This window comes from Fukomys damarensis, unplaced genomic scaffold (genome assembly GCF_012274545.1).
Source record: "Fukomys damarensis isolate Sample0158 unplaced genomic scaffold, DMR_v1.0_HiC HiC_scaffold_38, whole genome shotgun sequence".
Taxonomy (NCBI): Eukaryota; Metazoa; Chordata; class Mammalia; order Rodentia; family Bathyergidae; genus Fukomys; species Fukomys damarensis.
In genome coordinates, this window is record NW_022900950.1 from 35,839,947 (window position 1) to 35,857,951 (window position 18,005).

Here is an 18,005-nt window from a genome sequence, read left to right on the forward strand (position 1 = left end):
TAAATATACTATTTCAAGTAGTGCTAAGGTCACGCACTGTGCATGTCTCTAACCCCAGCATTCTGAGAGGTAGAAGCAGGAGGATCCAAAGTTCAAGCCCAACTTAGGTAACTTAGTGATTTAGCAAGAACCTGTCTTAAAAAAAAAAAATAGGGCTGGTGATGTGTGTGCATGTGTGTATGTGTGTGAAAGCCCTGGATTCAGTCCCCAGTATCACAAAAAAGTGCTCCAGATCCTGAAAGAAAATTAATTTTTCTTGAATATTTGTATTTAACACTTAAAATGTGTCACTATTATGCTTAGCTCTTTTGTATTAATTTTTTTTTTGGGGGGGGTACTGGGGATTGAACTCGGGTCCTTGCGCTTGCAAGGCAGGCCACCGAACCGCTGAGCTAAATCCCCAGCCTGTATTAAATTCTTAATATGGTAAATTCTATTCATGTGGAGCTTTACAGTCTACAGGATACTTTCATATTTATTATCTCATTTAACCCTAATAATTATTAAAACTCCAAAACACTGAGAGGCAGGGGGCTAAATATGTAGGTCAATAGATTATATTTCAGGCCTTGGGTTCAATCCCCAGCTCTAGGAAAAATAAAAACAAAAAAAAGAAACATTAAGGGGAGAAAGGCCCACCATTACACGGAAGGAGAAAGATAGTGCCCAGTCTTATCCATTTGGACTTTGAATCTTATAGAGCTTTATCTGCTTCACAAATACATTCTTCCTTTTAAAAAGCGTATCAGTGGCTTTCAATTTCCTGTGCAAGTTAAATAGAAATTGAAACTGATTTTTGTTATCTAACCTTTTATGTTAAAATTACAGTAAGAAAACCTAGATTCATTGCAGCTAAATACCTTAAGAGAGTCAGGGAAATCTGGGACAACTAGCAGAATCACACAGCTAATGCCTGTTGCAGATACTTTCTGAATACTTAGATGCGAATACAAAACCTGCAGACATTTGTGAGCCTTTTGTGGCCTTTTCTAGCTGAGACTGAATACAGATCCTTATTTTTACTAGCCCTGTTCTTTATAGGCATAATAATTATAAAACTCACTAAAACTATTAAGCAGGCATGGAGGACCTTAACAGTAATAGTGAAGTAGTCTTACTTCCTTTAGAAGTTCAAATTGTTTTAATATGAAATAGAGTAGTCAACTCTGTTTTATATGCATATGTTTTATTTGTGGGATTTTGTTCTCTTCACCAGAATCAAAATCTTTAGCCAGAGATAGCTAGGTCAGCAATATTGCCTTTAGAAAGATGGACAGATAGATGAGCAGAGGCATGGAAGAGCAGTGTCAACTTCATGCCAGTATTTCTACATCCATTATCCAATGGAATTCACTGAAAGATTAGGTAAGATCAGCACTGTAATTCCCAAGCCATAAATGCAGCAGGCAGGGACTCTGGATGTTCAGTGCTTTTTTTTTTCCAGGTCACGGGATATGGACAGATCGTGTGTTGAAATTTCGTCTCTCAGGTTCCAACCCTTTCAGCCTATTAACGTTTGAAGCCTCTACATTATCATTTACCCAGGAGAACACATAGACCAAAAAGTAGAATAGATCACTCTAGATGCGCGATAAACCAAAAGGCAGTCTCCTCTCTGGCACAGTGGCTAGGTTACTTGAAAAGTTGAAACCTCTAAGCCCTGACATCTGCACTTAAAGAGAAAATGAAATATAAGAACTTATCCATCTATACTTATGTTTCATAGAGGTCTTTAAATGCATTGTTTTGACTTAATGTCATAGGAAAAGATAAGTAATTGTCTCAAAAATCATCTCATAATACCCTTCACAAAAGTAACTTGTGTTGAACGATCTCTCTAAATCAAAGAAAGGTATTTCAGCCTAAATAAACAAAGTCACAATCACAACTTTATATTAATTGTAAGGATAAAAACATACTTTTGTATCTTAGAGATGAGTGACTTTTTAGGATTTTAAAGTGGCAAATCCAAATTGAAAATGGTTTAAATCAACTAATGTCCTACATTGTTCCGCAGATAATGTAGTGGGCAGCTTCTGTGTACTGATGTGTAATACCATGGAACATGAAAACTGTTGCACTACCCATTTGGACTTTGAAACTATGACCCTGATAATTGAGCTTTTCATCAGCTATTCATTAACAAGGCTAGCACAGGAAACACATGACTACTCACTTCTGTGTTATGTGGTGCATGTAGGATGTGTGTTTCAGATCCAAAGCTGGTCCATTGCAGAGGTGACAGGAAAGGTATTATGCAAGCAGCAGCACTCAAGCAGAGCCCTGGTGAGGATGGATCTTCTAATTCAGCTTTGATTCTCTGTCTACTTCTGTGCCTGCAGGCAACATTATCACTGACGCACAATGTGGATCTGCAGTGGCTGGTGGAATGGAATGCTGTCCTGGTCAATAGCCATTATGATGTGAAGAGCCCTTCCCACGTCTGGATATTTGCACAGTCTGTCAAAGACCCCTGGGTCCTCTGCCTCTTTAGCTTCCTTCGGCAGGAAAACCTGCCCAAGCACTGCCCCACAGCCCTCAGCTATGCCTGGCCTTACGCCTTCACTCGGCTCCAGTCTGTGATGCCGCTGGTTGACCCCAAGTAAGGGATCCAGGTGTTTTCCTTGTTTTACCATTTGCCCTCGTAAATTTTCAATTTGTACAAGAGATTAAGGTATTATAATCACTTGTAATTTCTTAATTTCCTGCTGTAGAATTCTTAACAGTTAGTAAAAATAGGAAGTTTTTGTCTAGACTTTAGAGCAAAGTTTTTTCCATAATAATCAATATAACTGTCTAGATATAGGATCTTAGACTTTTCATTGTGAAAGGGACCTTAAAGTTTTTCTAGTCCATTTCTCATCCTTTGGAGATATTTCCTGAACAACATCATTGACAGAGCTGTCTAACTCCAGTTAGCACTTCCTATGATCTTTCTTTAAAAAGTGGTATTTAAAATTGAGAACTTAGTTTCACTCTTATCTTTGGCTCCATTTTTTTAGCAGCCCTATTAATGCCAAGAAAACCAGCACGGCAGGCAGTGGAGACAACTATGTTACTTTGTGGAGAAATTACCTTATTCTCTGTTTTGGAGTCGCAAAACCCAGTATTATGAGCCCAGGACACTTAAGAGCTTCCACTCCTGAAATAATGGCGACCACACCTGATGGTACAGTGAGCTACGATAACAAGGTGACATGACATTCTTCCGAAGAATTATTCTGTAAGGTTTTTTTTTAGCTTATTTGTCTAGAGTTCCCAGTGCAAAATGCACTGTGCCTGCCATCTGGAGTATTATGGGATCAGATTTTCATCCTACACATTTCTGAGTTCCATTGAGTTTTGTGTGAATAATTTATTACTCCTCTCTGGCAAGTAGGAAACTGAAGATAAAGAGAAGTTTAGAAACTTGCTTAAGATCATAGAGTGATTTGTATTTGTTAGTGGCCTGAGGTTGGGTTCATGTCCTACATACCACATTTCTCTTGCTGTTCACCATGTCTTCACCTTAAAACTATGTCTTCATTAAATTATTTTGTCAAAGACAGTTTATTTTTACTTAAAGGGTTAAAAAAGAAGTCTGTATAAATGTTTTTCTTTATAATTTCTGTCCCAGGTGAGAAATACCTTCATTGTTCTGCATTGAATTTGTACATATTTCTTTTTCCTGAAATGATGGCAGCGCCTTGGGATGTGGCTCAGTACTTTGAAACTGTTATAATGAAATCATCATGTGATTAAAGGAAACATCAGTTACCATGTTACTTCTTTTTCACTTTTAATCCACTTGTTTCAGGCCATAGGTACCCCATCGGTGGGAGTTCTGTTAAAGCAGTTGGTGCCTTTGATGAGACTAGAGAGCATTGAGATCACAGAGTCCTTAGTTTTAGGATTTGGAAGAACAAATTCTCTTGTTTTCAGGTACAGTAGTCTTAATGAGTTCTACATTCATACATGCTGCTGCTATTGTAGTTGCTTTTCTTGACTTTGAACGCATATTGGCATGTGCCTGGAGACTTCTAGGTAGGCGTAATTTCCTGTATGTTGTCTTTGGTTGTTTGCATATAATAAGCAATCCTTGAAACTGCCTCACATTTCACTTTTTGTTAGAGTTCAACTTTGGTTTTGCCTCTTAGATTTTATTTCACTTGCATGTTTTATTTCAGATAATGATAAATGAAAATAATTTTCTCAATCTCCAATTAGTCAAGCTGCTTGAAGGATGTAGTATTAAAATAATACCAGTGTCTGTTTCTCAGCCATTCATGCGACAGGCTCTTAAAGGTGACACACAGATAGAAGAACCCTTTTCGGTGTGTTCATCTCAGCTGGTTGGTCTTTTTTATAATGAACTGCCTTGACAGAAACAGCAGACCGGGTTTCCTGGTGTCCTTTATTTTTACATCTGCAGTCAAATAACAGTTCCATCTGAGACAATGCCAAAACCTTTTGAAATGGGCATCAGACAATGTTCATTCGGGCTGCTCCTGCTGGCTTTAAGCCACAAAAACCCTTATGTATGGGAAATAAAAATTGTAGTTTTTTAAATTTTACTTTTATTAGTAAATGTTTGCACTACATAAAGATTACATTCATTGCAAGGAGTTCATACATATACATAACACACCTTAATTCTTTATATTTCCCCTTCCTGTCCTTTCCTCTCCTTCTCAGTTTTCCATGCAGATTTTAAAAAGAAAGCACTCCAAATATCTATAAGAAACAGTAAAACAGTTTGAAAAATAAATATTCCTAGTGACATTTTTTGAAACAACTGAAAAAGATCTATTGTATGATTTACCAATACTGTCAAATTTTTATCCTTAAAAAAGTAACAGTAAAGGTAGTAAGGATTGTGTATTCTTATTACTTGAGAAATATTACAACAGCAGTGTACTATTTATTAAAACTAAGCATCAGGCCCGGGATTTAGCTCAATAGTGCCACTGCCTGCCTCACAAGCACAAGGACCCAAGTTCGATCCCCGGTACCACAAAAAAAAAAAAAAAAAAAAAAAAACTAAGCATCATATAGACATATGACAGGAAAATAACAATTCCCCAAATTACCTAACATTCTTCTCAAACAGTCCAGGGCCTTTTAGTATATCTTGCTCTCTGTATATTCCTAGGGTAGGCAATATTCAGATGACCAGCCACATGAGCCTGGAAAACCAAATGTCTCTGGCTTCAGTTTCCTCATCTGTAAAATAAGTGTAACAAATAATAATAAAATATATATCTCTAATTAAAAATTTTGATATAACAGAATACATTTCAGAAATCTTGAGAAGATATATTAAATCTGAATATGCATATGGTAGATATTTGGCAGATAGCTGTTAGGTAGGGGAGGCCATTAATAGTATTTCTTTTTTTTAATGAAAATTTAGCATCTGTATTTTAGAAATCAGGACTAGAATCCAGATCTTCTGTCTTTCAGCAAAGAATTCCACGTAGTTGATACTTTCCTGTCCTTGGATTTTGCTGATGGGTGATGTTTAATAGCACAAAATATCCGACCAGACAGTACACAATTTTGGAGCATAATATATATTTTAGACAAAATACCTATATCCTAATCTGGCAACAAACAACACATCACAGTTTTATCTGTTTTGACAAAGCAATTCAGAAGTTATTTTCCAGAGAAAACCACTAATTAGGTTAGCAAGTATCAACCTGAGAAATAGAGATGCTAGGGATGGATGAAATATGCACATATAAAATGTAATATATATATTAATGTGATTGAAACAAATTTACTACATGAGAAAAAATAATTTTAATGAGAACCTATTATAATACTTGCCATCATTTTTGATTATCATCTTACTCAAATAAATTTAGTTCTGTAATCCATAGGCTTATTTTTAAACTTAACTACAAGTCAGTCTTCGAAGCACAGATTCCACAGGTAATTCCACAGCATTTACACCCACCTCTTCCTCTGTGTTCAGATATTCAGTTTTATTTTCATAGCTGGTAGTAATACACTTTCAACATTGTAAGTGCTCAGACAATATTGTTTAACTATTCATACAAATTTTTTTAGCAACAATGATCTCTAGAACAGTAAATGAGAATTAAGATAACAAGTATGTACTGAGTCAAACTGTGTGCATAGACCTGGGAGTACAACTGATAATTCAAATTATAGACTAATACTTGACTCAAGTTAATCACATGATTGGAATATGGAGCAGACAAGACAAAGATTTTTATAGCAAAAGCAAACTGAAAACAAGTAATTTAGGATGGAATGGATGATGTACTTGGTGACAAGTTTGGTGTCAATAACAATGAATTTCAAATGTGGCCTTTTTCCCCACAGAGAACTGGTGGAAGAACTTCATCCGTTAATGAAAGAGGCACTAGAAAGAAGACCAGAAGTAAGATTTTAAATTCAAATAAAGTTTAGCTTATTTGGACATGTGGATAAAATTTAAGTCAAATCCACTAGCTCCTGCTAAAGAATACAAACACCCTAACACAACTTTAGCAATGAATCTTAATATTTTAACTTCTGTAATTTTATTACTTTCAGTATACAATTTTTTTTTTGTACTGGGGATTGAACTTGGGTCCTTGTGCTTACGAGGCAAGCGGTGGCACCACTGAGCTAAATCCCCGGCCCTATGGTTTCTATTTTAGAGAATTTTATGTCCTAAACTTATCATTTCAAAACAACTGAAGTGCCGGGCATGTTCATTCACGACTGTAATCCCAAGATCACTGTGAATTTGAGACCAGCCTACATAATGAACTACATAATGAGTTCAAGGCCAGTCTGAACTACATAATGAGACCGTCTCAAAAAAACAGAAAACGGGCCATGGAGTTAGCAAGTTTATACTTGCCTGCATCTCATGCACAAGGTCCCAAGTTTGAGCCCCAGTGCCAAAAAAAAAAAAAAAACAGAAAAAATAAAAACAACTAAACATTCATGTACATGTTAAATTTTATTACATTACTTTGCAAAAGATTTGAGTTAAAATTAATTTTGATTTTTAGTTTTCTTGTTTATGTATAAGACATCAATAACCAGAAATAATGCTTGTCTGATATGACACAGTACTCTTACTTTTCCTGAACTGAATCCACTTCAAAACTCACTTCTAATGTATAAGAGTTACAAAGAACTGGAAAATAAACATCTCTTATGGCAGTATATATAACAGAAATAGCCAAATAAAATAAAATAGCAATGTAACAGAAGAAACAGTCCTTCCATGACCAGCTTGTCTCCTTACCCTTTCCACTCTGTTCAGATTCTGAGCCTTTCAGCAGACTCTGGGAACATCTGAGAAATGTAGCTTGTTAGTTCTCAGCATTTACTCCTTATACATATTTATCAATCCGCTAGTGATCTGATCCTTCTAAGCCTATAATCGCAAGCATTGTCTCTAAGGATTAGGAAGAAGGGCAGATACATGTCTTCTGCACTTAGAAAACTGAAAATACCAGATTATGTACTTCTTTAATACAGTTTCCTAAAGCAAAGTTTATATTGTTTTGCCTATAACTGCAAATGGTATTATCTCTTTCTACACAGAACAAGAAACGCAGAGAAAGGAGAGACTTGTTAAGGCTTCAGCTGCTTCGAATTTTTGAACTTCTGGCTGATGCTGGTGTTATAAGTGACAGGTAGGATCAAAATTTTGCTGAGTTGGTCTCCGCACCAAACTGGTCTTTGTGTCTTTTTATCCATCCCTCTCTTCTTTTAAATATATTAACTTTAAAAGATTTCTTTAAAGAAAAAGGCTTGCTTTTTATATGCTATTTAAAATGCATTTAAGTTAACAACAAACCTGCTATATTAATTCTGACAGTGAATCTTAGTTTTCATGAAGCATGTACACTAATGAAAAGACAAAGTGCTTAAAAGTTTAGTTTTCCTTTATTTCAGCACAAATGGAGCTTTAGAACGAGATACTTTAGCCCTTGGAGCCTTGTTCTTAGAATATGTGGACTTGACTCGAATGCTCCTAGAAGCTGAAAATGACAAAGAAGTTGAAATCCTTAAAGATATCCGGGCACATTTTAGTGCCATGGTGGCCAACTTGATCCAGTGTGTTCCAGGTATGGAAGTACACCATTATACATTACTTTACATGTTTAAGAAACCATTTGTGTTCCTTGTCACTGTGCTTTGCTTTTACATCCTAGCAGCCTACAGGCAGATCTGGAATGGGATTATTTTACTTGAGCCACTTGGAAATATATAAGAACATGTTGTCATAACTCAGCAGAGTTGCAAAGGGAATGAGAGGAGTTAAATTTTATTTTGTGCTTATTATTTCTATTTCTATTGTTTGTTTTGGTTCCCACCTGAAAATGAGCCCTCTGATTTCCATAGGAAGGAAGTAATTCAGAGAAAACATTCATACCAGTTTCAACCTCTATTAACATGTAATGTTAGTAATAATCTAACTCCACCCAATCAACACACTGAATTGAATTCTATACTGCTACTATGTTTTACATTCTATTAAAAATTGATAGTAATATTGACAGAATTATTTTTCCCAGGGCAAATGAATAAACAGTGATGGTGAGCCTTTTAAAGACAGAAGGCCACCTGGTGTGATGGCACACGCCTATAATCCCAGCACTCGGGAGGCTGAGGCAGGAGGATCGCTGTGAGTTCGAGACCAGCCTGGGCTACATAGTGAGTTTGAGGTCAGGCTCAACTCCATAGTGAGACCCTGTCTGGAAAAACCAAAAAAAACAAAAAATAAAAAAAAAAGACAGAGTGCCTAAACTGTAACCCAGAACCCACTTATTCATCACAAAGTGCCAGCACTGCCCCTGTGTGCACTGTCATCTGATGGGGCAACTTCACTCAAATGCTGACAGAGAGGGCTCTGTGTGCCCACTGCAGCACACATGCCATAAGTTCACCACCACCCCCACCGGTATAAAACATACTCATTCTGATATAAGCATAGGAAACAAAATAGTTGGTCAGTTTGGTACAAAAATTGTTCTGAGTTTTTTATATAATTACAAAACGCAACAACTAATGTTTCTATTTTCATTATTTTGATGTTGCTAACCTTCTTACCAGTCCTCCTTATCTTTAATGACCCTGTATTAAGATTTGAGTTGACTTCTTCAGTTAAAATATGTCTGTTAGGAATAGAGAGTCTACCAGATTCCACGCTTCTTCATACCAGTGGGGCAATAGCAGTCAGAAAATCTTGTTATATAAGCAGCAGTTCAGTGAGAACTGTTGCAGTTTTCTGCATATCAGTGAGGAAGTGTAGGTCTTGTCCTCATTGTCTACTTCCCACTGAGTCATAGTGCTATTGGCTGTAGCATGAGAGCATGAGAAAAGGAAGAAGAGATACGTAGAAAGAAAAATCACATAGAAACCTGTTTAAAAGTCTAGTCTTGTTACTAAAGGACACTGAAGTTGAGGTTGGAGGTAAAGCTCAGTGATAGAACACTAAGTACACAAGATCCTGGGTTCAGTCACCAGCATTCCCCCCACCCATCACTCACCTCCACACCAAAAAAGGACAGAAATAAAACTGGAGTTAAGGGATGAAATTGTTGCTTTCCCCAAAATGTAATGGGCATGTATAGCAGTGATATAAACTGTATTCAGTCCAGTAGACTCTAGCTCTATGTTTTTCTCCTAGTTCACCACAGAAGATTTCTCTTCCCCCAGCAAAGCCTGAGGCACCATCTCTTCATCCTGTTTAGCCAGTGGGCAGGCCCTTTCAGCATTATGTTTACTCCTCTGGATCGGTACAGTGACAGGAATCATCAGATTACAAGATACCAGTATTGTGCTTTAAAGGTAGGTGATGTTTTCCCTGCTGATTGCCAATTGTCAGCTCAGTGGTCTCTTTCCTTAAACCAGCAGCCATGCCTTAAAAATAACATCAATAGCTTGAGGTATAACTCAGTAATAGAGCACTTGCTTAGCATGCACAAGACCCTGGGTTTGCTACCCAACAGTGCCCCCCTGAAATGAGAGATTAAAATAAGTAATATGATACAATAAAATATAAACACATGTGAAAAAACTCAAGTGGATAGACACACATATATGAATACATAAATTGACTTAAAATTTCTAAATATACTCACTTAAACAGATTGATAGATATGTATAAAAATGTAAATATTCAAGTTGGGCTTACACTTTTAAAGTGCTAAAGTTTTTCATTTAGTATTTCTTCTGAGAGCCATAGGTTTTGCTTATTTGCTCCTTAAATAACTGTCTTGCCAACTGACTTCTAACCGCAACCAAAAAGTCACCTTAGATTCAAAATTGACCAAGGGCTGTATCTTAATCGCTTTTATCATTGCTGAGACAAAATACTCTACTCAACACCCAAAGTTAAAACAGGAAAAGTTTATTAAGCTCACTGTTTGTAGAGGTGTCAGTCCATAATCAGCTGGCTCCAGGGTAGGGTGGCAAGGCAGATAGGCATCACAGAGGAGAAACAGCTCATGGCGGGTAGAAGGTAGCAAAACAAACAAGGGACGACCACAGTTTCTTCTATCCCTTACATCTCATCCAGGCTGCTTAGGACAGGTAGCACCTCAGCCTTAATCCTAGTGCCCTTGATCCTAGTACTGCACCATACATCAATCCTAGCATCACATACGCTAGAAAAAGCCCCACCTATGACTGCATGAGGCTTTGGAGGGCCTCTAAACACAAGCCATAATAGGCTACATTCACTTGTTTGTCTCCTATCATAGAAGAGTGTCAGATATAAATTTCCATACTGTGAGGACTATTCTCAGTTTGCATTAGTCCTTACAGCCTAATGTCCTTTAGAAAAGTAACTGTGTATCAGCTCTGTCAGGTGCACCATCGGTTACTGACTCAGGTTGACTTTCATTCAGCTCCATGAGGCTTGTTTAAATATCGGTCTGACAGTCAGTCGGACCTGCCAAGTACAAATCAGCTAAAATGTCTCTTCTTCACATCCTCCTCAACCCCCTTAAAGATTCTAAAATTTAAATTCTTCATTTACTTTACCTTTGCTTAAGGATCATCATTTCTGTTTTTTTCACATTTTGTCAGTTAAACACATTAGTCAAATATTTGTCCAAAAGCTAAATTTTTTAAAATGGGTTTATCTTATAAGCAGAATTCATTTGAAATCATTGAAAAAAAAAGTGAAAATTGTGAAATGGTCACTTTAAGTACTCTTTCATCATAAACGTTTATTATGAAATTACATGTCCAAAAAGTAAATTTATGGGCTTTAAATTTTTATTTAAAGAAATTGTGAATCTGGTGTTTCTTAATAAATCTGCTAAGAAATGCTTTAAAATCTTGGAAGAATAACTGCCTTGTAAAGGGTAAACATTATCTATAAATTGGATAGTTATGTTCTATAAAGCTAGTTGGATACATTTTTCCAGGTTTCATTTCCATGTTTTGTTGTGTCTTTACTATTAGGCAATGTCAGCAGTATTGTGTTGCGGCCCTGTTTTTGACAATGTGGGTCTTTCCCCAGATGGCTACCTATATAAGTGGCTTGACAACATTCTGGCTTGTCAAGATTTACGAGTAAGTAGCAGACAAAAATACAGTGCTTTGTCTTTGGGATTCTGCCTTGGTTGAGTTACTCAAATATGTAAGCATTGCTCAGAACAGTCTCTTCCTATATCAGACACACCAAAGCACAGACTTATGTGTTACTCACATTATCCTACAATGTACCAGCACTAAAACCACAGTAACATTTACCAAAATTGACAGAAACTGGATTATAAATCAAGGCTTAAGACAGTTTAGATGATCTAAGTGATACAGGCTCTGATCTGTATTCACAGTAGCATTAATCCAGTAATAAAAAGTAAAAAGATAAATTAAAATATACTTCCAGTCAAAAAAATAAGTAACAGTGGACACTGGAAAACATTTTTGTGTGCATAATAATAGACAGATTATAGATAAAGCCTTGCTGAGAATAAAATTTATAAATTCAAATGCATCTGAGCTGGGCGTGGTGGTGCATGCCTGTAATCCCAGCACTCGGGAGGCTGAGGCAGGAGGATTGCTAAGAAATGGGCGTGGTGGTGCATGCCTGTAATCCCAGCACTCGGGAGGCTGAGGCAGGAGGATTGCTAAGAGTAGAGACCAACCTGGGCTACATAGTAAGTTCCAGGTCAGTATCAACTACATAGTGAGACCCTGTCTCTAAATCCAAAAAAAAAAATTTTAAATCAAAAAATGGTATACTCTAAAAAACAGATTTACATAGTCAAATATAGTTTATAAATATTAATTTTTATTTGGGACATTGCCCACTTATGAGCAATGTGTGTCATAAACATTAAGCAAAATGACTACCATGGTTTTCACTTACATTGTACCCAATTTATGTCAGCTAAGCTTGATTTGTGTTTTTTCTAGAACATTCTTTCATTACGTATGAATAATTGATTTGCTCTGGTATTCAGGTTCATCAACTTGGCTGTGAAGTTGTTGTCTTGCTGTTGGAACTTAATCCTGACCAAATAAATCTTTTTAATTGGGCCATTGACCGATGCTACACAGGTTCCTACCAACTTGCATCTGGCTGCTTCAAAGCCATCGCGACTGTGTGTGGAAGCAGGTATGAATTTTTCTAATGGGCAGTGGCAAGTATAATTAAAATTGCTCTTCATTGATATGAACGATTGAGAGCTGAATGTTTTGCAGTTATCTGAGCTATGTAAATCCAATGAGAGTACAAAATGGTCTCTGTGGCCCATAGATACAAAATTTCTCGTTTGACCAGGGAAGTTATTTGTTGTTCATAGTATCTTTCTTTTGAATTGCCCAGAAATTCACAGTGAACTATGAGAGTGGGATTTTTACAATGATAAAGAAGACACATTAAAATAGTTAAAGGAATCTCTACAAATGTTGGCAACAGGTGTGAACTCTTCCAACTATCTCATAGGTCAAATCAAAGCCAAGAAGCATTTACAATGTTTGAATCCCCTCTGTCTGAAACTTCAGAAATGTGACACCCTAGATGCCAGAGATTACACTTTGGTGCAGGGATACTGAATATAGAACCTAGGACATCATGCATACTAGGCACACATTTCTACCACTCAGTCCTACCCCCAGCCCCAAGGTTATACTTTAATCTTTTAAAACTACAGCCCTTGTCATGTAGGCATTTAGTGAAGCTGTTTAGCCTTACAATTTGTCGAGAGAAATAATTGCATAGCTAGGATGACAGAGTTAATAAAGATTCCCCAAATCCCATAAGCTAATCCCCAGAAAGACTTTATGTACAAGGAAATTTGAGCAAATGTAGCTCAAATTTATTTTTGAAACAACTCAGAATGTCGGTTTTTCTTTTTAATTAAATGCTATGTTTTAAGTACCTACCTTGAGCTACTGAATCAAGGGAATAAAAGTGAGTCAGTTTTAAATTCCAACATACTATGGGCCTAAATTAATAAATATGTTGGAAGACATCTACTTTCAATAAACTTAAAACGAGCAAGCTGTTTAAAGAGATGTCTTTCTTTAAAACTTTTTATCTTTCTTTTATAAAGATAGGTAACTTTTCATGTCTAAACATTATATTCATAATCTTAGTAATAGAATTTTTATCACATACTTTAATCTCCATAAAAGTCATGGCACTTGACAATAACCTAAACTGATTTTCTATCAGATTTTATTTTTCTATATAAGCTTTACTAAAAATTATGTATAAGATATTACTAAAATAACATTGTTGGGGAAATCTTCTCCAGAGTGCTTTTGTTTTATTTTCAAGTAGTTTAGCATTCTAAAAGTAATGTTTTGTTTATGTGATTCTTTGATTTAAAAAAAAAATATGTACTTAGCATCTATGACTTGGACCTGTGTTTGATACAAATAAAGTAATAAATGTTTCCCTTCTCTTCTACCAATGAACTTGTTGTGAATTGTCGCATCCTAATGTATTTCATTGCATGCCATCTCATAAAATAGCACACTCCATTTCTCTGACTAAATGTAGGTGTTTTTTCTTAAACAAATTTAGCAGTATCATCTCAAGTTCAGTGATATTTCTAGTAATGAAAATATTACTAGTCTAGTCATAAAACCTTCCATATTCCAAGATGTTTTAAGGTATCATCCAAAAGTCTTTTGGTCTCTAAGACCATATTTCACCACAAAGTTCAGAATTTAAAGTTTCAACTATTGGCTAAATTTGCTCTTTCTCCATAAATTCTAAACCTCTACAGTCTATACAGGCCTCTAGGTTGGCCTAAGCAATCTTTGCTTAATATTTTCATTACATCTTTTCCCACAAAAGCAATTCTAGTATTTTCTGATTTAGCTTTGTAAGTTTGCTTATAAAAAGTAACTTAAAATAAGGATTTGCCTTATGAAATATGTTCCCGAAAAATCATATGCATACTGAACCATAATTTAAATTTGTCTTTATCTGTATAGTAACATCTTTTTTTTTTTTTTTTGGTACCGGGGATTGAACTCAGGTCCTTGCACTTGCAAGGCAGGCCACCAAACTGCTGAGCTAAATCCCCGGCCCTTGTATAGTAACATCTTACATATCATTTCTAAAGCAAAGAGTCCCTCTTGTCAAATAATTACCTCCTCCTTTTCCAATGGGAATTATACTCTGGATTTATTTTTAGAGGAATATGACAGTTTATAAGCAGATTTGCTTATTAAGAACTATTTTAAATTGACTTTAAAATATCTGAAAGGTTGGCTTTTTTAAAATTTTCTTGTCAAATTCAATTATCTATTTTGAGTTTTAGAAGAAGAATCTGCATAGTTAATCATTAGCTATGATAATGAGGAAAAAATGTTTCTCTACATCCTTTCCTCTAGCTTCCTTCCCATAGGCATGTGTGTCAACTGTGAACTTACTGATCTCCACTCAAATCAGTGTTGTGTGATTGCAATAGGATCAGGAGACATGAAGGCAAAAATGGAGGCAGAACTGGCAATATTAATTTTAAAGAATTTTTCATAAATTACATTTGAATATTTGATTAAAAGCTATTAATGCAAGTCGTTAGCCAAAAATGTCTTACTTGCCAGACAGCTTCTGAGCATGTATTTATCAGCCTTCCCCTCAACTGAAAATGAGATCAATGTGGGAACAGATAAGGAAATTGTGAATAAGACTAAAAGGCTTTCCAAGGTTGTAAGTCAAGGTACACTAAAAGGACACGCCAGTTCCAGTCATTAGCTTAGCTTACTGGAATTCTCTATTAAATTAATTGAGAATTTAACTATTTTTATCTTCCAACATAACCTTAAAATATTTTAAAAGATGTTCTAGAAGTGTAAGTTAACTCAAAGTTTTGATTTCTTTATTTTTCGAAGAAGGGTCACACGGTAGTTGATGCTGGTCTTGAACTGCTGCGTCCTCCCAAGTGCTGGGATTACAGGCGTGCACCACCATACCTGGCTAAAAGTCTTGATTTCAAAAGAATTTGGGGGTTTCTTTTTTCAGGAGTATATTTTGTCACTGTGTCTTTGTTTTGCCTTAATTTCCAGTCTTTTCTAATTTAAATGGAGCCTAGAAAACTTGAATTCTTAAAAGTAAATAGCCATTTCTTAAGGGAATAACATCCTTCTATCAACAACAAAGACAAGCAAAATTTATGATTCCTGACTTCAAATCACACATCCTGATGAGTAGTGAATTTGCTTTGTTTGACTGTAACCAGCTGGAGCATTTCAGAAACCAGAGTTTGGAAAATTGGGCTCTGGAAGGATACCATGTTTGGTTCAAATTTTCCCTCTGCCTCTAATCAGACTCTGTGTCCTGGAACAAATTATTACAAATACTTATTAATAAAATGGGAGTGATAGTAGACTAATGATTAAGTAATATCCATCTCTTGATCTAAGGCTTTAAACATGGGAAGCACCCTATAAGTTTAATATTCGGTAGTTGTTTCCAAGGAAATTATGAAGTAATCTGCTCTTTCAACAAGGAAAATGTGTTTCTCCACAGAAAACTTCAAAGTCATCCCCAGTCTTGTCATTTAATTCTTATAAGCTAGAGCTAGTGGATATTTCCTAGTTTTTCAAAATCTCTTTCCATATAGTTTCATATCTTACTTAATGTCTGCAACAAATCTTCCTTTCATATTTATCATTGGGTTTTTGCTTTGATTTTTGGTACTGGAGATCGAACTCAGAACCTTGTGCTTACAAGGCAGGCGGTGCCACCACTGAGCTAAATCCCTGGCTATCACTGGTTTTTATTCTGTAGCCTCACAGCTATGTTTCTTTTTTACCCTTTTTACGGCCTATGTTGATTAATATTGAGCATAGGAGAGTCCACTTGTAATATATTTTGTAAACATCTAGGTGTAGAAGTTTTTTTTTCCTTAGTTTTAGTTTTATCTGTATGTGTTTGCAGTATATAATGATTACATTCATCCTGAGGAGTCGGTACATGTATATAACACATTTTAATTGTTTACTTCTCCTCTCCTTCTTCCTTCCCCTCCCCCTCCTCCTGGATGTTTTATTTGTGGCCTTTTGCTCACTTTAAATCTTCCTGATTTTCCTTTTTTAGCTTTCTTGCACTTTCCATATTTATCCTATTCCTTTCCATGCTGTTCCATACGAATTCCACAGCTTAGTCTTTAGCAATTTATTGAGTACCCTAATTACATGGTGCAGTCCATGACCCTGCACAGAGGGCAACTTTGTCTATCATTTTCTCCCTCTAAAACTCCAGTGATCCCTCAATATTTTGCAGTGTTCTTCTATATAAAGATTAATATACTAAGTCCCACTGTCAGAAGAGAGCACTAGGTGACACACTTCTGCTACTGTTTGGCATGGAGGGATTTTGCTTTCAATTCCATATTCTGAAAGTTTGTCTTCAGATACTTCAATTTGTAAGAATTCCAAATTGGACTGGCTATGCCAGACACTATTGTGAGGAGGCTAGGGGTTGAGAATGCTTGTGGACAGAAGCTTGAATTCTTTAGGATTTTATTTAAGAGTACAAGTTGGGTGTAGTGACACACACAGTAATCCCAGCACTTGGGAGGCTGAGGCAGGAGGACTGCCATGAATTTGAGGCCAACCTGAGCTATGTGATGAGTTCAAGACCAGCCTGGACTACATAGCAAGACCCTGTCTCAAAAAAAAAAGAATGTATAGTCCACTGCTTCTGTGTAAACTCAGATGAGTACTTCTTCATGCCTCTTAAATTTTTCATGAGCGTCAAATAACAAATCTTGGTCAAGCCTTGGGTAGTACCTGGAACAAGAACATCACAACATGAATGTCACCTATCGTTCATCATCATTCTTGCCCCCGCCATCACATCATCAGTGTTGTGTGCAGGCATTCTCCAGCCGGCCAGCAGATGCACCCACCTTATCCTGTGATCATTTAAAAATAGAAGTGGATAGGGATATAGCTCAGAGGCAGAATATGTGCAAAGCATCTCTGAGGACCCAAGATCCGCGGATGCTGTGCTGCTGAGTTACATTCCTGGCCCTGTGGCCCCAGGTTCAATCCCCAGCACCAGAAAAATAAAAATAACACCTCTAGAAAAGACATCCTTTATTTTAATTTATAAACAACATAAATATATTGCTCACATTTCTGGAGGTTGGAAGTGTAAGGTTAAGGCACTGGCAGACTGAGTATCTGCTACGGGCCTGTTCCCTATGGGTCTGCCTCACATGGCAGCTCCCTCGCCTCTTTTTTTTTAATTTAAAAAAATGTTTATTAGTGCATGTTTGTAGTACATCATGATAACATTCATTGTGGGAAATTGGTACACATATATAACACATCTTAATTATTTATACTCCCCCTTCTGCAAAAATACTCATTTTAGAGTGCAAATAGGTAGAGCTATTTTGGAGGGAAATTCAGCAATATCTACCAGAATTTTAAGTGTGCCCTTCGATCCTCTAGGACTTCTTCTAGGAATTTTTTTTCAGAGACATATTTGTGACATGGTGTTTGGTACTTTGAATTTACTTTTTTTTTTTTTTTTTTTTTTTTTTTTTTTTTTTTTTTTT

At 36.2% G+C, this 18,005-nt stretch overlaps 1 protein-coding gene across 6 annotated transcripts in view; it reads left to right on the forward strand.

Annotated features, from left to right (window-relative positions):
• The window catches only part of Fry (FRY microtubule binding protein), a 353,736-nt gene that overhangs the window by 238,153 nt on the left and 97,578 nt on the right, over window positions 1-18,005 (forward strand). For all 6 annotated transcript variants that reach the window (XM_010623889.3, XM_010623892.3, XM_010623891.3 and 3 more), the window contains 9 exons: window positions 2,343-2,602; window positions 3,003-3,192; window positions 3,797-3,921; window positions 6,334-6,391; window positions 7,555-7,646; window positions 7,909-8,081; window positions 9,647-9,807; window positions 11,431-11,541; window positions 12,438-12,592. In XM_010623889.3, the coding sequence (XP_010622191.1) occupies window positions 2,343-2,602; window positions 3,003-3,192; window positions 3,797-3,921; window positions 6,334-6,391; window positions 7,555-7,646; window positions 7,909-8,081; window positions 9,647-9,807; window positions 11,431-11,541; window positions 12,438-12,592 (1,325 nt within the window). The remainder of the gene's footprint in view (window positions 1-2,342; window positions 2,603-3,002; window positions 3,193-3,796; window positions 3,922-6,333; window positions 6,392-7,554; window positions 7,647-7,908; window positions 8,082-9,646; window positions 9,808-11,430; window positions 11,542-12,437; window positions 12,593-18,005) is intronic.